This window comes from Puntigrus tetrazona, chromosome 20 (genome assembly GCF_018831695.1).
Source record: "Puntigrus tetrazona isolate hp1 chromosome 20, ASM1883169v1, whole genome shotgun sequence".
Lineage (NCBI taxonomy): Eukaryota > Metazoa > Chordata > Actinopteri > Cypriniformes > Cyprinidae > Puntigrus > Puntigrus tetrazona.
The window spans coordinates 14446756-14469801 of record NC_056718.1 but is presented as its reverse complement, the minus strand read 5'-3'; the positions used below and the strand labels follow the sequence as shown (position 1 = coordinate 14469801).

General features: G+C 38.6%; 1 protein-coding gene across 1 annotated transcript; it reads right to left on the bottom strand.

Annotated features, from left to right (window-relative positions):
* Positions 1-2533: 2533 nt before the first annotated feature.
* Positions 2534-18012, bottom strand: LOC122325490 (kinesin-like protein KIF26A). Its single transcript, XM_043220531.1, is given in 15 exon segments — positions 2534-3983; positions 6681-6831; positions 8148-8198; positions 8200-8336; positions 8564-11017; positions 11020-11336; positions 11338-11588; positions 12377-12539; positions 13110-13185; positions 13188-13268; positions 14329-14512; positions 15055-15317; positions 16040-16133; positions 17021-17211; positions 17997-18012. Coding segments are annotated over 15 exon segments (4611 nt in total). The 3' UTR covers positions 2534-3801.
* Between the last annotated feature and the right edge of the window lie 5034 nt (positions 18013-23046).

The window sequence follows — 23046 nt, the reverse complement described above, 5'->3', positions numbered from 1 at the left end:
TCCTGACCTCACTGAACTGTGCCATTAAAGAAGCTGACAGCTAATTGACACAAACACTTTGGTAGAGGTCATATGACATAGTTTAATTAAGATATATAGAATCTGCTCAAATCCTCAGTTTGAGGATGGGGAAAAAAATAGATAGCTCCAGGCTATCTTCAGAGCAGAGGCTAATTCGCTCTGAAATGAGTCAATAAACCCCATTTCATCTGAGCTCGCAAGGCATAACAAACAGTAAAAATGATATATAGCCTCCTCTCCCAGGATGAGAAAATAATTCTAACTGTAAAGGCATAAACAGATTTATATGATTTAAATGTGTGTTCTCTATCTTTCTGACCGTGGGATTTTGGAGTGCTTGTTTTTACAATACTGTTCTCTTGCAAAATGCACCTAAGTAACCCATTCCACTCGCTAGCTGGCAGCCCAAAATGTCTGTTCTTTCACAAATTGATGTGCATGTACAAATAAGGAAAATGTCCTAGCACAGCATCAAATGTGTACACAGCAAGTAAAAATTAATTTTAAAACTATTACCTCAGGCTAGGCAAAGCTACGCTCGCAAATGGGAGCCACAGTAATCGTTGCCATGTATTTGATGGGCACATGCTGCCTCTGATGGGATTAATGCAATAGGCATGACAGGCGGCACATTGGCTCCTCACAACAAGGAGCAATTAACCCTGCTACTATTCACCCTTACATTTCAATGTGCCAGAAAAAGAAAGATACATCACCCTGTCACCACTGTGTGCCAATCACACTGTATTCACCAATGCATGCTCACAGTTTGTGGACCTGTCACTGCAGGAAATAAGCCTTGTTCATAGCAAATGACTTCCTTTTGCTTGGTTCACTGCTTCAGCTCCCCAATCATGGTGTCATAGCATACTCGATCATCGTAGAAGGCAATGTGAGGAGAACAAGCATTCTCGCATACCAAAAGTTAGTGCATACCTTTTCATTAACAGATATAGGCAGGAAATATATACGCAACTTTAAAAAGCTAAACAAAACACAAACCAAGCATCAAACCAAACTCAAGCCAAAAACAACACACACACAAATATAAAACAATGCATAGAGGAAAACAAAACAATCTAACAAAAAAAATCTAAACAAAACAACATAGAAACAATGATTGTTTGCTGGGAAAAAAAAGTAAAAAGCCCAAAATATAAAAGTCATGTATTCTGTCATGCATTTTCAAGTATTTTTCAGTCAATGGTAGGTTTCGATATAAATACAAGAAGCATAAAGATGGAATTGAAATACCACGCACTCCACCTCCATTTTGTCTGTTTCTGTTGCACGCATTTACAGGGTGACGGAGAACTCAATCACATTCAGAGCCTGGGGGTTGGACTGTCTGCTTTTGAACCTGCCCTCCCCCATCCATGTATGTAATGAACAGAGAAAGACAGATACAGAATGAGACGCATCTAAAGGTTTGCACTGAAGACCAACAATCGGAGGATGTGCATTTGATTTGTGCAGAACTTTACGATTGACAGCCGATCAAATTCTGCAGGCTTTTCTGCGGAACAGATTCAGTGTGTTTCTAGTCATCAAACTTGACAGGGTCACTTGGTGACTCTCAGTGACACATTATGACATAAACGACTAGATGTCTTCAGAGAGACTGATTAAAACATCTCCATCCATTTGATGAGACCATCTGCTGAGGAGAACAGGAGAGAGCAGGTGGAATAAGCCACCGATGGAATCACTCCAAGTGATTTTACCCTGTTGGGTCTTTGCAGCTCTCAGGTCTCTTCTGCATCTATATAGACTCACAATGCCCAAGAGCCTAAATGAATCACAAAGCCAGTAAAACATTGTTTATAGTGCTGAAAACCTAATGAAGATCAATCTGTGGCATGATTAAATTCTCAAATTTGTTTTGGCTCCAGCCATCTGTGTAGGAGTATCTTTTCATCAGCTCTATTGTGACCAGTAAAAATGTAAAAAGTACACAGTGGACGAATGCTTTAATGGCAAGTCTCTTCTTCTGCGCACGTGAAATATGATCTTGTTCATATCATTAGTAACTTGTACTGTATTATTATACCAACATGTATAATAATACCTTTTGACTCTGTCAGATGTTTTAAAGATTTTGAAAGAAGTCTCTTAAAGTTAAAAATACAGTAAAATAAATTGTAAAACTTTTCTATTTTAATATATTTAAAATGTATTTTTTTCTGTAACGGCAAAGCTGAATTTCAACATTTTTACTCTAGTCATAAGATCCTTCAGAAATCATTCTAATAAGCTGATTTGGTGGACATCATTATTATCATTTCTTAAAAAGAAGAATCAAAGAATTCATTCCGGTTTTCATCTATGTACAAAATATTTTTATTACATTTGTACTCTGGTCTTTATGACAGAAAAATTCCTAATGTTCTTTCAGAAAAATGAAATAGCCACACAAAGAATTATAAAGAGGAAACATTCTTTTTATTCATAACTTTATGTTAATGAAAACTTAGGAGTCTTTACATGATTTTTAAAAAGGATAAAAACTGTACAATACAAAGCAGGAACACTGATAACATGGCATAGACATTGAAAAAGTCTAAATGCTTGGCAAATCTGCTAAACTTAAATTATTAGTAGAAATTGCAGACTAACAAAACAAAGAGAAAATAATTAAATCAATTTTATAAAGAACAAATAGAAAATATCATGCAGCAACTTGGAGAAAAAAAGCCTGAGTCTTTTTCTCTGTTTAAATAAAGAATCATCCAACAGCGTAAACAAGAAAGAATTTTAAGATGTAAAAAAATAGCCACATTTTCTACTTCAAATCCCAATAATCTCTTCTATTTGTTTCTTTATGAGAAACAGCAGTCACACTTCTCTCCAGAGACACTTGAAGGATTAACATGACAAACAAAAATCATCAAACAGTACAGGCTGAAGATAAATCACGGGACACAGTGAGGAGAAGGTCCAGTGCTGTGATATTGTCAACAGATGAAAGCCGTTTGTATATCTGAACATATTCATTTTCAGTGTAGAAAGGCATAATCTTTTGAAGTTCAGGTAGATAAAGTGAATTTGTTTACGTTAATAGAAACCAGCTTAACGCTGGATGTTGCATGATCAGAGAAGAACAGACACATGCATACGTTACAGTATGACGCATACAGCACACACTGAAATTGAAGTACAAACTCACTTCGGTTTGATGTCCTGAGAAGTGTTTGAGACGAGCTCCAATTTTTGATTTGCCACCAGCTGCACCAATCAGGTAAAGTAGTAGATCTGTACCAGAGAGCCAATCAGCATGCAGAGCGACTGTAACTAGATGAGACAGATGACAGTGCCACTGATTCAGCATCTTTATCCAGTCGGGGCAGAGATTTCAAAATGTGATTTCTAATTGCGGTCATTTAGATATTAGAAAAGGCAATAGTACGGGGAGTTTTTTGTGTTTAATACTTAAAACTATATTTTACACACTTTAGCTCTTATAAATACATTATACACTTCATTGCAATGCAAAATACTTTTTCAAAATGTACTTGGGAGAGTTGGTCTCAATACTAGCACCAATCATAAAACAAAGATAGTTCTTGGGATTTTTTTTTTTGGTTTAAGGCACTTCCTGGTAAAGTTTAACGAAGATCTCAGGACACGGTCTTGCTCTTGTTGTTTTCAGTCTCTATGTTTCTCATCATTTCTGGGAGTTTCTAACCACTCGACGTCCTCACTTGTTGAAGGACAGTCTCAAAAAAAAAAAACAGCTTTCTAACTTGCTAGCTTGCCAACAATGTCCTGTTTTGTTCTCTTCTAGACCTCCATTTCCTGTTGTCCGCTCTGTCCTGGGATCGTGGGCACAGCGATATCGAAGCAGGTTTCCATCATCACACGAGACTTGCATAGATTGACACAAAATTCCAGGTCTCCTGTGGCCTGAGCCAGAGCTTCCAGGTAGTCCTGCGACTCCTGGTCCAGATCTGGGTCCACATCAACTGATGGAAAAGGGGTGAAAAATGTAAACAGAATTTTTTTTTTTAACTTAGGGATGCTAATTTATTTCCACATTTTAATTCATTACATTTCCAATATGGGTAACACTTAATTTTATGGTTACACTCCCATGAGCCACTCTTGCGGGTTGAATTTTATATATAATAATAGAACTCGAAATTGATTCTTGTCTGAGACAAGTAGACTTTTGAGTAAAAGTAAAGTAAAAAAAAGTAAAAGAAGATAATTTTACTTGCTCGATTGGACAACTAATCTGATTAAAACATCTTACTGCACTGAAATTGTAGTAAGAATGGTTCCGATTTTAGTGCATTTAGTGCATGTAGACAGTGATTAATAAGATAACGAGTAACAGCAAGGTAACACCAATGAGGATCACGCAGCTTGTCTATGTCAGAGAATCTCATGAAGAAATCAAAACAAATGAACAAATGCACACAGAAGAAAAAAAAAGTACATTTGTTTTTATATTTATACACACAACCTAGTTGAAGGAACCAAGAGAAGGAAGTTCCCTGAAAACCACATGTGCAGTATTAATATGAAAGACAAGAATATTGTGACTAGTAAATTTGAAAAACCACTAACCACTGCAACTAGTGAGCAAAAAGAGTTAATGCCAAGCCCTGCTTATTAGCTTGTATATTACTAGATTAATGTACATGCTAATTAACCAATTATTAGTGCTAATTAAGCACATAATAATGCCTTATACTGCATGACCTTATTCTACATCCCTAATCCTACCCAATACCTAAATTTAACAACCACTAACTATTAATAAACAGCAAATTAAGAATTTATTGACGGAAACGTCATACCTATACTAAAATGTTACTAAATATGTTTTAAATAAATTACAGGACATGGTAGGCTAATTAAAATTTAAATTTTGTACAAAAAATGTAAAATAAATTAATCAATTCAACAATATGGATGTAAAAGGAATAATAACGTATACTGACTAAATTTACTTTTTGTAATAATTAAATAATAAAATAAATTAAATAAATAAAAAAAAATCAAGCCATCTCTAAAATAATTGCACATATAGAAGCCACATTATCGTGCTACATAATGTAACTATATGTGCTGTGCAATGCAGCCCTGCTGACATACCTAGATAGATAGTTTTATCGTTTTGATACATAAACAAAAATCTCTGCATGTGATGGTTGGTTGGTGTGGGAGAAGTACTGTAGAAACACCATCCTCAGTTTACTAGGCTCTGAAGAGCGTCTGATTTATACAGCATGACAGCCCAAATCACAGCTTTACCCAAGACAGCGATCTCACATGAATAGTAAACATCACCTGGCCAGTGGGCAGGTAAAGATTGCAGAACAGGAAAATAATACCTTATTGATTCAAGAACACACACAAACACGCATATTCACTGCCTCTATCGTTTTCTCTACATTATTCCTTTACATCCTGAGGCTCTTCTCCCGCATACTGTTTGCAAAAGTGTTTCTTCTAGCAAAGTAGAGGCAGATACTTTGCAATATCAAGGTTGTTGTATTGGTGCTTTATGGTAGTTGTAATGCAAATACAAAATAAAACATAATCAGCATACAGAATCAAGCTTTCTTTGCTGCTGGCAATGTTATTTTTCAATCTCAGTAGAGTTAACGATACTAATACAATAATTTAGCTTCAATTTCTTCAAATTATTGAATTTTTGATACTGAAAGTCTTTATAAATAAATTTGAAAAAACCCTGAAATATTATAAAATCCTGGTCATTGTTATAAAGTCTGTGTCCAGAGTTAGCTCTTACAGTTTAAGTGTTGAAGACAGCAACAGTGGGAATTGCAAATAACATAAGGTCAACAAATTGTTTCAAAGTTTATATTCATGGAGAATATTGTAGAAAGCCAATGTCATCCATTATTGTAATACATAGTCTCAGGCACCAATTCAAAGTAGCCAATGCTCAAGACATTTCTGTGAATGCACCATTACCTCAGCATTTTCTTGTAAATCCTCTGGCACTAAGTTCAAACACTTAAATTAAAGTCATAAAGGGAGCCATTAGTCTACATCACATTACTGGGAAACTTATGCTGTGTAAGATGCATGGTAAAATTAATCATTCTTGACCTTGATGCATGGTAGAGTGTCACATTAAAAATGCCAAAAGAAAGTCCTTTTGGCTAAAAGCTTGTGAAATTTGTAGCATGAACAGAGTCGCTCGTGTACACCAGGCCACTCGGCCAAACAAAAGTGTGAATAATATTTTTGTGTTATACTTGATCATTTTCAGTGTCACATAAATTAGTTTTCAAAAAGAAGTCAAAGGAGCCACAAATTGAGGTCAAAGGGGCCATAAAGGAGCAGTGGAAAATTAGCATCAATGAGGCAAGTTAACTTGTCAACTTAAGATGCTACTATGCGACATAGATTTTCAGCTTTTAAAAGTACGAAATCATGAGATTAATCACATTTATTTTGTTCTGTTAGCAATCATGATTTTTACCGATTTAGTGCAGTAACAAGAAAATTGTAGGATTTAATTCTGGATATAATCATGCGTTGATGGGTCATGCAATAAAATATACACTTTCCAATACTTTAAAAAGTGTGTCCTTTATAAGAAGGTCATCACTTGATATTCATAAGAATGGAAAAAGTTTGAAATCCCCTGACATTAAACAACAATACACTTGGGAACTTACATTCTCCCATCCATTTGCTGGGGTCCAGCATGAGACGAGTCTTAGCGTCATCTAGCTCCTTTTTCAGCTTCTCGTGCTTGGCTCTTAACTCTCTGATCTGCTGCTGCCTCTTCTCCAGCATCCTAAGGCGGGCGTTAAAATACTGCAAACCCTGCAAGTGTGAAACAGCAGTGTGAGTTGCTTACAGTCACCCACAAACCTCTTGCACCTATTCCAAGACAATGTCTAGCAGGTGCTTTAAGACAATGTCTAGCAGGTGCTTTAAACGATTTAAAGTGCAATGGCTTAAGACAAATTGATTCAATGCTTGTAACCTGTACAGAGGATTTAAGTCCTTAGCCCTTCGGTCAGATTAATTAGGGCCAAGCTAGAAATAAAATTAGCATCCAGGTTGAAAGCTTGCTGGACTTCTATATGCACGTTTGCTAAAGGGATTAAAAAGGAGGAACTTGTTTCTGAAAGGTTGAATTACAGTATAGATTACACTCCTCCTTTCAAATATATTGTGTCACAACCAGGTGGTCATTAGAAAGTAAATAAAAATGCAAAATAGCTATTTTTTTATCTGGAAATATCTCAAGTATGTCAACTACACATGAGGAAAATCTCTTTTCAGTTTTATGCTATACTCACAGCAAACAGTAGTTAATTTCACAAAACATGAATAAACTTAGGAGCTATATAACTTCCTACTCACATTCATACAGATTCAAGCGGGTGTACAGCCTAATTCTTCATGAGCAAACTGCCAGACTCTAATATGTGAGCTGAGATCATTTTTTCTTAATTGAAAATAAATCAGCGTCATTCGACTGAGTTAATGTCTTTTCCTCTCGTCTTCTCCACACAATTGCTTGTGTGATCAGGGTTAGAAACTCACAGAGAAACGGTTAATGACCCATAGATGCGCTGTGTGGAGTGAGCTATAAAGACCGATCAGGCGGGCCACAGATTGTGAAGCCACACCTCATTCATCACGGACCCCCCTGACCCCTCCCCAGTCCTCTCTTTCCTTCTATCTCTTTTACCATCTCGTTCTCTCTCTGGAAAGATCTTAGCTAATCTCACTTCTTTCTGTACTACAACACCAGTCATCCCTGTCCAACTAAAGCTATCAGTTCAATCTAAAATCAATTAGCCAACAGAGTAATTGTCACAGAGATAAGCTTCATTCCTGACAACTGTACTTGTCACTGGATGTGAGAAAAACATCAGAATCTCATAAGTATGATGCTATTAGATTTAACATAAATGAAAACGTGATGCTGGGACTGATAAATAAAGTCAGTATAGGGAAATACCTGTCCTCCACTTCAAATGTATTTTTAACCAATGATTTAGCATTTCTTGCCAAATAAACTGCTTGAATACTACTTTTTGAGACACACTGAATTAAATGAATTAGAAATCAGTAATTAGCATACACACAGTATATAATTCATTTGTAGTGACATGCTGTCTTCTTACCTCTGTCAGCCCTTCTTTGCGTCTTTGAAGGCGTTCCACGTCATCAATTTCAGTAAACTTTGATCTCAAAGGGCTCCTTCATAGCACCCCAGGGAGGTAGATCGACCCACTGGCCTGCTGCACCAACCTTCCTGCCCATAGAAGAGGTGTCTGGCAGAGGAGCAGGAATTAGACGGCGTCGCTGCAGGCCTGGAGGTCACACAATGTAATGCTCTTCATGTGGGGCGGAGATGTATAGCAGAGTTTGTTGTCATGCTTTTAAATATGTATGAGGCTTGTAATTGGTTAAAGATTTGGGGATAAATGCAGATTAAATATACTATTTAATTTCCATTCTAACCTTTGGAGGCCATCTAATAAATTTCAAATTGATCACCAGTAAATAGTGCCATGAGTGGATTTCCAGTAAAACTCACCATTAGATCTCTTTTTGGGAGATTTTGAGGCCTTTGTTCGACTGGACGTGGACACTCCACTCTCACTCATGGAATCATGGGCAGAAGATGCACTACCTGTGGTTTCACTGTCTCTGATCATGCTCTCATAGCCACTGCTGCCTCCACTGTGATAAAAAAGCGCAGTGCGCCCCATGGCAGGAGGCAGTTCACCACTAAGTACACTGCTGTTGTCACTACCGTGTCCACTACTATACCGCTGAGGACGGCGAGGGGCTGTGATCTTGCTGTAAGGAGAAGGCAAAGGAGCAGCCAGTGGTGTCTCACTGGAAGTCCTGGTATCATTGCTGCCGTCTGCTTGGTCAGAGCCCCTGAGGTGTTTCTTGGAGCTACCAACTGCTAATTCGCTGACTCGGCTGTTGGCTGCACGAATCGCCTGCTTTGTCCCCATAATAGTGCCTCTTCCTTGTTTAGCATTGGAGCTTGTGATAGAGCGAGTTGGGGGCTTTCCAGTTGGAGGTAGACTAGTGTTCCGAGTTGCTGAGACGGCAAGGAACTTGGTGGAGGAGCTTAGAGTCTTTGAACCAGTACTTGACAAGGTCTTCCCTTTGTTGCTATTCCCAACAATGGATCTAGGAGTTATACTAGCTTTTATCTGTCCAAGCTTACAAATTCCACTAGTAGATGGAGGGGAAGTAGCAGTTGGTGTAGATATTGAACAGGGTGTCCCAGGTTTTGGCACCATTTTAGCAGTTTTGCCAGTGCTACCGATACTGACATTACTGTTTTCTCTTGATGTTATTGGTTTGGAACCCACTGAGGTTAAACTGTCAGACCTTTCAAGCGACATAAGACTACCAAAATGCCTCCCATTGTCTCCTTTAGCACTATGTGATCTGAGACTAGAAGCTGTCTTCAGGCTGGATGACTTAAAACTAAAGGATTCCCCTCTACCTCGAACATCAAAGTCTTCCTCAGAAAACGATGCTTTGGAGGAAGACAATCTTGTTCCATCATTACCTACTGACTTTAAGGCACTAGGAGACAACAAAATGCGAGTTCTCTGGTCGAGGCTTGACTTTCGGACAGGTGGAGCAGGGGGTGACATGCTTCCAGACTTAGGGAGCATACTACCCTTCTGTCCATTTGCTCTCTTTCCTAAGGATGAGAATTTCAGACTACCAGTTGTTTGAGAGGCATCACTGCCCCATTTCATCTCAGAGGAGCTATGGGGCACTGAGACCATGCCAAGTGTGGTGGCTCCTCTCCTGAGCTGAGGCATCTTGCTCAGGTCCCCTTTCTTAACACTAGACTTCTCACAACCATCCACAACCCTTTGAGATGCGGACGACAAATTTTTAGGAGGGCGAGGTACACTGTTGCTATTCCCGTTTGTCTTTCTAGATGGAATCCCACTCATGCCATTTTTCGGTGGTTTGCTAACAGAGCTAAACTCTGAATTCCTGGTTGAGTGTAGCCCACTACTACTGTGGGTCCAATGTTCATCTATTCTGCTAACTTGGCGTTGTAGCTCATGGCTGTAGTTACTGCTAGAGGATGCAGTTTGGGTGGTCTTTCTAGGGAGTGTAGAAATGTATGGGATTTGGGCAGACTGTGAGGTCATGAGTCTATTAGATCTTATCAACTTTGGACCACTGAGGGATGCTTTGGTACTGTCATGAGATAGAGGGCACTTAGATATGGACAATTTGTCAATGGTTGCAGAATCATAATCTGAAAAGTAAATTCCACTGTCACCCAGTGGACTATTTGTTCTTTGTTGGGAGAAAGACTCAATGTTTAAACCACCAGGTAAATCCATCATTGAGCTGCTGACTTGTCCTTTACGCACTCCCTTTAATGTCTCATCACTACTTGGGGTATGAATATTTGTCTTGCTAGACCAGGAGCTGACTGAAGAGTGTGAAGTTGCATTGCCAGCTGTTAATTCCTCCTGTGACTTGGAAGTAGCACCTTGGTTCATTTGGGTCCTGTTCATCTGGCATGTGTAGGCATCATACTCATCGTTGATGCTGCTGATAATGCTAACAGGCCGTGAGTGAGATGCCAGGGCCTGCAAAGAGCAGTCTGTGTTAAAGTTAATGATGCTGGATGGTCTCCCGTTGTCTGGAACCAGACCAGCAGGTAGCTCTTCGACCACTGTAAACACCAACTCATCCTCTCCGTTGAGCTCCACAGGCTGCTGCAGTGTAACTGTAGTCCTTAAAACATCCCTATCGAGGCACCTGTTCCTCAGAGTAGCACGTAGATGGCTCACTTCCATAGGACTTCTACTGAGGTGATGGGATCTATCAGTAATTGAGGGTTCACTGCGTTCTCGTTCTCCCTGCCTTAGGGCTTGCTGGCTCATACCTACTGGAGGTGCCCGTGTGGCTAGGCCACACTCAGTATTCAAAATCAAGGTTTTTGAGACGTTCTGCAAGGATGAAGAGGCATTGGGTTTTGTAAAGGTACTCTACTAAAAACTTTCTCTCTCACAACAGGCTCTGAATCTTGTCCTAAATTTGTGTGAATTTCGGATGATGCCCCATGTTGCATGTGCGGAGGCTTCTGAAGATAACACTTGGTGGTCCTGGTTGATACAGAAGCCCCTTCTGATTCTTTTTCCACACCACTTTTCGAAGCTGTCTGTTGGCCTTTTCCTTCACTAGTGAAGACAGATGTGTTCTCACCGCCATCGATACACTCAAGCCGTTCCTGTAACTCAGCAAAAGTGTTGCATTTCAAGTGGTCGCCATCAGATTTAGATCCTCTTTTACACGCTTCTTGTTCAGGAGGGAATGATAGGAACAAATGCAGGTGGGCCTTCATTGTCGCTGAGTTCACGATCAGAGATAGGGGTCCCACCAGGCCCCACATAGATCACTGTATCACATGAGTGCTCACTGCTGGAGGAGTAATCTGGGTCACTGGATAACATTGCAGGGTGGTCTGGGTCAAGAGCCACAGTCCGAGGGTAGAAGGGTCTTCGTCTGATGTGTCCCTCCTCACAGGAGCTCTCCCCTCCAGAGGAACTTGATGCATACTGAACACAATAACATACCACAATGACTTCAATATATCTTTGCAAACAGCTCTTTCACAGCACACAATAAATTCTGAGAGAGATAATTTCATGAAACAGCATGTCAATATTAACAAAGGTGAAAAGTGCACACCAAAGGAGAAGCTACAATAGTTGTCAATACTATGCATAAGTTAAACGAAAGTATTTTTAGGTCTATAAAATATTAATATATTCTGTCAAAACAGCTTAATTATGGTGAAAATTGCTTCTGTGATGGGAAAGGTTACATGCTGTTCTCCCTCTGGAACAAATGCATTGATTACATTTGTTGATTACATGACATAGGTCACTGAGAAATTTAGCAGTTAAATTATCACTGTAACATTTGTTTCTCTGACAATGCATGAGTCGTTATTTAAATTGTGAATGATTCTGATGAATAAAAGAAAAAATGTCATTTAGGAAAATGACAGTCCTGACCTATTGTAGAATGTATGAAGACAAGAAGAAAATGTGGACAGAATGTTGATACAAATATCAGAAAATACCATGCTGTCATTGCACAAAATAAAAATAGTGTATTTACAAAAATATTCTGTAAAATATTACTGTTAATCGCTTTTTTACAATAAATACTAGCCCAAAACATATGTTTCTCTTTTTTAAATAACTTTGAGAAAGGTTTATTGCAGGACCTACCTATTATAATGGCACTATGAATGAATGCTTCAAGTATTTTCTTAAGAACTATGAATAGCTGAGCATATTTTATTTGAATGATCAATACATCAATTTGAATCACAAACCTTAGATTTCTTCTTTCTCATGCGGTGAATACGGGAGGCAAGCTGCACAGTGGTGAGAGATTCGGCATAATTGGCTGGCGAGTCAGAGATGTGGGCGATCATGGTGGTTCTGCAGTTGATGTTGCCCAGCGATTCCCTCAGCAGCATGGTAAGCTTGCTGTCTCTAAATTATACATCAAAAAATAGTCTCGTTAGCCAAAAAGGAAGCTAGGCTTTACAACATTTTTTCCTCTAACATCATTGAGAGGTTGTCTTAAAAATAGAGGATTATGAATCATACTTGAATGAAAGGAATCCAAAGAAAATACTCACTTTCTGGTGACCTGATTTGAAATGTTTTTATTTTACTCTGTTGTGGAGGATGCTATTTTCCGAATTTCCACATTTAAAAGAAAAAGATTAATTTTCTCTGCTCACGTCAACTGTATTTACTATCCCACCTTCCGGTGAGTATTTCTTAATTTCCTTTCAGCATAAATCTGCTGCTCTCTGACCCACATTCCTATCAATAGGCCTACATCCCACATCAAGTCCAATATACCCTGGCTGCCTTCTCTCCCTGCAAAGCTTTCTAATTAGCTTCATTGATCTACGGAGGGTGAGAATGAAGCACTTGCAGATGCAGATCACGAGAACTTCGATGTGTGCTCAGAGACACATTACCACCATTAAAAGAGATCTATCATCTCCCACTATTGGTTTATATTGATTAATTGAACCACAATACACATACCTGTATGGCACATGCTTGGCTCCATTGGCCAAGGCTAGGATGACATTTCCAAGGGCACCCAATGACAGACACTGGCTCTCCCTCCATCTCTTGTTTGACTCAAATCAGACTCACAACTCCCCAAATCCAGAAGATGCAGGCGGCTGCGACTCCCGGACACTGCAAAGTTATACACAGTCTGTTAAAACATAAATTTACTCCCAATGACTCTTTGGGCTTAAAATCCCATTTAAACATAACCTATGAATGGCTTAGTTGCTCTGTACATTAAGCTGAGACAAAAAAAAAGTATTTTATCATCAAAAAGGCCACAGGTACCACACATAACAGTGTTGCAGGGGACCCTATGAGGCCGCAGTTAGATATAGGATCTCTGCTAGGTAAGTGGTGATTCAATATCCTTGGCAGTCCATCAAACAGCAAGCAATAAAAGTAAGTACAGCTAGTTAGATTACAGTCCCATGTAGGTCACTAGAGTAAAATTCATTCAGTATCATTACAGAAGATGCATTTATTTCACACTGAGATGGAGGCCATTAACCTCACGTCGGCAGGATTTACAAAGCCAGCCCTCGGAACCAAAACCCTCTGTGGAGCGGGAATACAAACGAGCTTCTCATTTCATGCTGGGCTTTATAAACATCTCTGCTGAAGAGACTCCAGCCTCATTACATATTAAAATCTATTCTGGCTAGTGTCAATGGCCAGAACCCAGCCTGCATCGCAGCGACGGGTGTGCAATACTAATGATCATTCTAATGTTGACATGCTGACTTGACAGGATGGCTACGCCCAGTAATGAAAATGTGCTAACCATTCTTGTTAGCATTCTCGTAGAGCCGTTATCAGTGGGACTAAATTGAGGTAACTGATACTCTCTATGAACATGGAGAGAATGATAATGGAGAAGCCAGGTATCAGCTGCCCTCAGTAACAGTCTAATGATGCATGAAGATATATGATATGAATTCTCAGACAGTAATAAGATGGCATAACTTAATTTTTGAGGTGGAAGTAGATAGCCTTTGAAGTTGTTTTATTTTAGGACCAGGAAGTTAAGGTATGGCTGTTCAAAATATTATTTTAGCATTTTTTTATCAACATTGAAAATAAGCTATTATGCTCTTAATAGACAGCTGAAACCACATATTAAAATCTTATGTCATAAATATCTCATTGTTTCCTAAATAAACACGAAAATGAGCACAGTGAGCCATACTTCCTGCTTTGATGCTCTTTTCCATGCGGTACTGGGAAATGTGTAGGGTGAAGAGCATGTGAGAATTCCGGCGGTCCTCTTCCTTACAGTCAGATCTGCTGGTGCTGCGTGCTGCCAGAGCTGCATCCAGGAAGAATGCAGCTCTCTCTGCAGAGTATGCCCGCAACTCACTCTGGTTCTGCAGCTGGACACAGTTTAAAGTGAGAGTGAAACACAAAGATAAAGAAAGAGAAGGAGACAGAAGTAATTTGATGTTGATTAAAGAACATTTTTTGCTTCACAAAAGGCAAATAATTACTGTATACTACATTCGTTCAAATGTTTGGGTTAGGTATGATTATTGTTATGAAATAAATTAGGATTTAAATAATAGGATACTTTGAATTGAATTGTTAATTCACAATGCATCAACTAATGTTAAAAAATACAAAATTGCTATTGTAATATTACTATTTTTACTGTATTTTGTATTAAATATATGCAGCCACAATGAGCATAGGAGACTTTTGAACATTAGTGTATATATAAAAAAATGTGGCACCTAATTTAATATATTATCATTTAATATTTTAAGAAGTTTTCTCTAAAAATCTATTTTATATATGTAATCTATTCCCTGAAAATCAAGCCCATGACCTTGAAATTGCTAGCACTTTGCTCTATTATTTTAGTTTTAGGAACACTATGTAGACCTATGCATACTAAAAAACAAATGTTCTAATGTACCTGTGATCCACAGACCGGATCCTCTCGCAGGGAAATTCCTGCGCCCTGACTGTCCTGGGAAGTCCCTGTGGAAAAGTCAGCCAGCAGGTCTCGCAGCATCTCCTCCCTGCCACAGATTTCCACAGCAGACACACGGATAGAGAATCGTGTGCCAGCTTTCTCTTTCCTTTCCTCGATGAGCTTGAAGAGCCAAGAGATAGCACAGGGTGCCACACCCAAGCTCTGTGTAGAGCTGTCCCTGCCGATCATAGTGTAGCTTTTGCCTGTGAAGTAAAAAGTGGATATTGCTGATGAGGAATGTAACCAAACATTCTAAAGATTTTGGACGACTGGAGATAACATGTAGACAGTATTATTTATTTAATGTGAGGAAGACAATATTATATATGGTTTAATTTGTGAAAAATTGGCAAAAATAATTAAGCGGTGTTTGTCAACATAGACATGTTATAAATTACACTGTCAACTGATTAACTTAGCTTGACTTAACTACATAATGATTTAAGAGCAGGTTTGTAATAGAATTTGTGTTAATAATAGTACCGTCTATGTAAAACGCCCCTAAGCTAATAAAATTAACCCACAAGGATGTTAGTCATCAGAGAATATACCATGCTAAAGCAGAGCAAATGAGCAGCCAAGCTAACTATGGGGGATTGAAGCAGCACGGTGGGAGGCATACAGTCTCACACAGTGAGGGGCTGATCAACAAGAGAGAAGGAGAGAGAGAAACTGAGCGCTTTTCAAACATAAAGTGTAAAACGAGGGCACTTTGTGTTCAACAAACCGCTATTAGTGCTCAAACACATATGCCCTCCCCTTCTTTTCCCTGCCTCCCTGTTAGGAAATTTCCAGTGCAGCCAAAACAGTTTATTTTATTTTCGTCTAATGTGACAGAAGGCTACTCCAATAAAAATGCATTTGAACAATGCATTATTATAAAGTTAATATATGGGGGCACTAGATTAAATAGACATTTACTAACCGAGGTTGGCTTGACCAAAACAGAAGATGCAGCCGTCTGCCCCATTGACCACAGACTGGATAACCTCTGCCACTGTCCCTGAGCACACCTCCGCCTGAGGACACAAACCCAGATTTAAACACCAACTCTATTTTATTAGTTGTATATACAGTATTTATATCCAGACAGACAGATAGGTAAACCCAAAAATGATAATAATGACAGACTGGCAGAACGACAGGACAGGACATCAGATAGATGAACAGATACAGTTTAAACGGATAACATATAGAAAGAACAACAGACAGACTAGATGACAGACAAAACATCAGACAGAACAAAAGACTAATGTGAGACAGAAGGAATGACAGAATAGATATAGTTCTAGACAGACAGACAGACAGACAGAATGATAGATCCAGGTGGATAGATCCTTGCAAACTTCCCAAAGAGATGCAGAATAGAGTAAGGACACAGATGAAGATTTCAAACCCTGGAATTATGTGTGTGTATTTTGCAGCTTGAGGAAAGCTTTGACAGTGTTGTTGTAAGAACCAGCTCTGATGTGTGCTCGCTCAAAGCCTCTTTTGTTCCGTACAATGTGGGGTAGTCATTGATCATCAGACCTGATGTTTCTAGGACAGGAAACCCAAAGACTCCAAACTCCCAAAGAGTTCAGGAGGAAGCAGAGAAAAGAGCTATGTTATCTTCTCCTCTGAGATCCTTCAGGCGCTGTGGGCTCGGAACGATAACCCCAACTCACCAACCCAAACCTTTTATCTACCTCACAAACCAAGCAAAACTGAATATCTCCTTATGCTTTTCTTTGATCTCAGCATGGAAGTCCTGCCTGTTTGACATCAATACTGTGAAGATTTTGTTCAAAATGAAATTATAAGTACAGACAGGAAATAGAGGATTTCTCCTTGGTATAACTTGTAAAATGCCTGCTTTTTATTACGCTGATTGCCAAAAATGGAAGCATTTAAACCATTACTCTACCTGTGAAGCATCTTGGGTAAAGACGGCGCCAAAGGTAAACATCTTTGGGGCGTTGGCAGAGGTGGAGCGTGTGCAGGTGGGCGGCTCACAAAAGGTCAGTTGTTTCTTATGGGCGTCTAACTGAGAAAGGACATGGATTCTGAGGTGTCTCGCGATCCTTTGGCAGGGCATATCCTCACCATTACTTTCACCTGCAAAGCACACAAATATATTCATTTCATACTGGTTGTCCTACATAATTTTATTTGTGACAACTTCTTTCAAAGCATATGGCTGCATAATTGCACCCTCCCACCCACTAATTCACACAATTACTGAGTGGTTTGAGAATGCTTTTCAGTTTCCTGGCCAAGAATTCCCCTCATACTAGCAAAGTTGAAAGCATGTAATCATCAGAAGCCCTTCTGCTCTCACACAGGGGACATCCTGCTGTAAAGTGTGGCTGGATTCAGAAAACAGGCCAACCGTGTTGTGCCTAGACACTTTACAGACACTTAATATTAACAAATATATAAAATATATCACGTTTTCCATTAAAGTCATACTAGTAGTACTATTAGTAGTAGTAGCACAACTGTTATCAATATTGATGATAATAAGCTGTGATCCTGAATATTGGAGATTTTCTGAAAATTCAGCTTTGCCACGCAGGGAATAAATTGAATTTTAAAATATATTAAAATATGTTAAAATAATGTACTTAACACGAAAAATGGATTCAGCGTCTATTCCTTTTACAGTCATAAACATGAATGATAGCAAAGTGAAACACGACTGAGGCAGAACAGTTAATTATTACACCTACTCAATGAAGCAGTAATGTACTCGACTGCCTGTGTTTAACACCTTATTTTATAGCTCTGTCACTGGGGACACTTTTCAGCAGCAAACAGCCCCTGAAGTTTACAGTCCTCACTGAGATAAAGAATTAAATTTATGGAGAGAAAGAGGATCTCTGTTCTGCGATCAGGCTCACCATGTTCCTTGCTCATACTGACATGTTCAGCATTGAGGACAAACTAAGCCCCACTCCAGTCTACAATCCGTCACTGTTCCGATGAGGGGTCAAAACACTATAGAAAATAGCCCATTACCTATAAATTATGTTTTTGATGTCAAAATCTTAACATTTTAAGTGTACAAAATAAAAAATAAAAATACCCTAAGAGATAAAACTAAACCAAATATAAAAACACTTTTTATAACATAGAGGTTGACATAGTAGTCCAGAAATGTTCACTTAGAAATTATCTAATAATATAATCAATTATGCAATAATTATTTTAAAAACAAACCCAGCTGCAACTAAATCTGACAGCAAGTGATCATTGTATTGAATAGATTATTATGGTACAAATTTCTTTGGTGTTTTAATTGCTATGAGCTTTGAGCATTTATCAATTAGACAACTCGAATCCTTCTTCTTCCTTTTTTTGTTAAACCTGCTATAAAAAGACAAATCAAGCAATTCCCTTGAATGCAAAAGCTCCAGTGATGTGTCAATCAGTCTTTCACACAAATTCACTTCCATTACCCTCACTGCATAAGCACTGCCTTCTCACAATCACCTGTTCCTCTCTACCTGCTGCCTTCTAAGCACTTTGACATTTCCTTCCTCCACAAATAAAAAAAAAAACTAGAGTGTTCCATACCCATTCCTTTACAAGTGTCTCAAAAATCAGCAGGCAACATACTTCAACTCTGTGGGGTTTACTAGCAATCACTTCACTGCATGTTTCTTGATAAAACTCATTAAAAACTTGCAGCTGCCTGTCTTTGGTGTGACTTTAGAGAACTTTAAAGCCTATTGTGCACATTTTCTAATGCTGTGTTTGCACAATGCATCAACACAATCAGGTGCACAATTAAGGGAAGGAAAATGCTTTTTCACATAGCCTTTCCACCGCAGTGGATATGAGGATGATGTAAGAAGCTGACTCTCTCCAGAGGTGTCTGGATGTATTTTGAGAAGTAACTCAGGTGACCTCACCATCTTAATGAGCAGATCATTTCCCTGCAGACATGACGCCATATAAACCTCACCACCTGCTGGTGTTTATGAGTCAACAGTCTATTATAGTATCATATGCTAAGAACACACATTATCTTCTTACTTTCCCACAGAGAAGTCATCCTAAAGCAGACTCTAATGGGTTCCATCTCTTTGAATTTATTTAAGTGCATCACCTGTGCTGGAGGAGGAGTCATACATGGGTCAGTGCAATCTTCCATGGCTTTAGACCTCCAGGGGGTGTTAAGGAAAGGAATGAGTTTGTTACCCAAAATAGCGGCAACATGCTGGGATGCTCCATGATGCTCTAGAGAGTCCATGAGAGAGTATATAGGGAACTGTCAGTTACATGACTAGATGTATATGTACAGATGCTCCACAGAAGACAGTGAAAGGGCATAACCTCAGCTCATTATGGTTAGTAGGTTAATATTAAGCAGATGCTCTTTATCACGAGTGACTCAAAAGTACACTAATTGCAGAAACAGTCCCCTGGGTGACCTGAGATTAAGTGCTTTGCCTAATGGATACCAACATGCTTTAGCATGACAGTGATCATCCAGTCACTGAGATTTACGTCTTTTTATAGAGCAAAACACGTTATTGTCAGTGTACTGCCTTAATTCCTAGATCATTAGGATGATCTAGGAATACATAATATTGTATATCAGCACCATGTTATTGGCCATTATTATATATTTTTATTTATTTAATTGGTATTGGATATTTAATATTGTTTTTAACATTTAGATTATATTTGCTATTATCTAAGACTGCGTTAATCTATGTTAAAGAAATTGTTCACCCAAAAAATTGGATGACCTATGACTCAAAGTATTATGCAACTCAAGTCATCGTTGTACATCGAGTCAGAAGGCAGCCAAGAAGTCAGAACCTGGTGCTCTTGCAGAAAAAACAGTTAGTTATTTACGTCATAATTTTAAAACTATAAATATTTTTGCTGCAAAAAACCATCTATTTGCTTTAAAAGACATGTGATAAACCCTGAAGGCATATAGGTTCATTTCATGATGGATATACCCGATTTACATAGTCAATATGTCATATACACCTAAGATGAGCTTGGGGGTGAGTAAAATATGCCATAATTTTGGGTGAACTATTCTTTAATCTTCAAAAAAAAACTCCAATTTAAACATTGTTTAAAATCCTAAGCAAATCTTCAAATAAATATTCTGTACATTATAATTGTGGGTAAATTGAAGTTTGTAGGTGCATAAAATTCACTGCATCATTAAAATGCGTGTGGTTTAACTTTTAAGTGTTTTATGTTTTATGAATTCAAACAAAAAAACTGTACAGTATTTTAATATCTGTCAGTAAATAAGAAAAGAATGATCAGTTTATCAGTGTTGGACAGAATTTTAATATCTTGCGTCCTATAGGAGAAGTCTTATTAGTTTAGTTACTGTAATTAAAACTGTAATTTTCACAAAAGGTTGAGTTCTGATTAACAACTAGCATGGACAATTGGGACTGCCAGTTTGCTTATTTTATCAGCTATAATAGTTTACATTGCTACAGGTTCAGAGAGTTATCATTTTGCCTTACAATGTCAAATAGCAAACAAAGTCATACGATCTGTTCATTGTTTCTCATATACTGAAAAAATCCACAGGCAAAATATTCCAGATCATCAAAAGGAATACCGATAAATTTGGTTTTTAAATAATCCAAAAATTTGACACAAATTTGGCCCTTCAGTTGTTGTCTTATCATCAGCATTTGTGTAGTCTGACTGTCCAGCTCTAATAAACAGCTCTATTCTGAGAGAAATATGCCTTTCATTCAAATGCCCCTGATGTCATTATCTGACCCTTCTGTTTTCATACATTGCTTTTCCCACTCCCACAGCCTGTCAGTCACTTACAACAAGGAATGCTGTCTGGCATTCCAGAAGGAGCTTCTTGGAATTCCAACAGCCTGGGAATCAGGACAACTGGGCCAACCCATGCTGTCACACACAGTCTGCTTTCACGGTAACCGAGAACTAGCTAAACTGATAAACCCACGGGGGCATTCTTAAGAAGAGGCAACCGCCAGGTTTATGCATGATGTCATTTTATTAATATAGAAGAAAAAAAACATGGTTTCAAGATTGTCCGTTACTCACTGGTCAGATTACAAAAATGTGGCACAACCTTAATCAGCTAGGCTTTTATCACGGTTTTGTAAACCATTTAAATCCAAAAATGTCTAAAAATTCGCAAAGGTGGCAAAAAACTTGCAATTAATACTTTACTGTACCTTTCCCATCCCAGGGCTGTCCTTAACCTTTGACCCTGCCCTAAGGGATATGGGTACAGGTGGGGCAGGCTAGTGTTGCAGGCTGGCGCTGAAGCCATCAGTGTAGAAGAACGGCTCTTCTGGGGTCAGGGTGGGAGAGGCGGAAGCTGCTGAGGCTTCTTCCGCTTTGGAGAGGTTCAACTTCTGGGCAGCCCTACAAAGAGCAGCAAACAAAAAGTTAAGTCACAAGAGTCATGCCTAGGAGATGTTTCCATGTCTGATTTTAGATTTCATAATTATATACGTTCTTTTTTGGTGTCATTTTTATTCATTTAAAAACAAATAAAAACAAATCGTTCTGACCTAAAACATGTGAACAGTGTAAATATTAAATAACGACTGAATATAAAATAAAAGCAAAATTATGTCAAATTAAATGAGATGGTGAGGTCTCTGCAGTCTCACAAACAGGATCGAAAGAAAACTTTAAAAGAAAAGACTAAGAATAAGTAATGGCATTAGATTACAGACTGAACATCTTCTCTTTATGGTGTAATCAGCAACTACAAAAAAAAAAAAAGGCTTCATAAAGACACACTGTCTTCATTATTCTAGAAATGTGGCACATGCTTTATTTTTAGTTTTAGCTGGGATGGAAGTAATTATAATTAGCTGCCACAGTCAAAAGCATGTGGAGACTCCAATTAAGTCAAATCTTCACCCAACGGCAAGTGCCTGACCTTACTCCATGCTCCTGTGAAAGCCTGCATTCATGTTCCAACATCTAGTCGAAAGTATCTCCCAGAGGAATAGAACCTTTAGGGAAGGACAAAGATTCTTGGCTACAGAAAATGTGCATATTAGTGTGGTGTTTGGTTTTCTACATGCTTTTGGCTACACATGTCTTTCCACTAGTAAAAAGATGCAAGCTACCTAAAGCTGTGTGTGTTTTCCAGCATCACGCAGGCTCTCTATGCCTGCTAGCATGAGGCTGAAGTGCCTGAGAGAGAAAAGCTTGAGCTCATTAAATGCACCTCACTCTTCCTCCACATCCTTCTCTTTCTCTCCCTCCAACTCCTTCAGCACAGCCTCTTCAGAAATTGAAAAATCACAGCGAACACTGTGTAATTACAGTCTGAGATGAAGGAGCCACAAGAAGAGGCCCCCCACAGGAAATGTGCATATTACTATGTATTACAAAAGGTCTGAAGGATGTGTGTATAAACATACACAGATTTCAAGAGAGAATTAGCCTCTTACTAGCACTCAACTGTATGTGCATATTTAAACAGGGGACAAAGCATAATCAGGTTAGCATTTTTAAGCTAAACCATAAAAACTTAACTATCATTAAAATAGTTACATAGATAAATATATGAATAAATATTTTAAATAATAAAATGCACAAATAAATTAATAGTTAGCAGCAGGGCATTTGTTTTACTCACTAAAGCCAATTTTTATTCTCATTTGGTAACTTGGTTCAAGTAAGTTAATATTGGACTCTGGAGTGTGAATGAGGGAGAGAGACTGAGAGTAGAAGATAGAGAGCTTCTAATAGGGGGCACTGAGGTTGTAAAAATGCTTGAGTGAGAGGAGGAGGGTTTTATTAATGTTAAGCCCACCTGGAATAAAGCCTCTTATTTGCCTCCTCCTCCACCACCTCATCTATTCACACACATGTGCACCATAACACCACCTCCCTAACATAAGGGCCACACTACATAGGGCAGAGAGCCGCATTCACCGCGTCTGGCTGCGACAAATG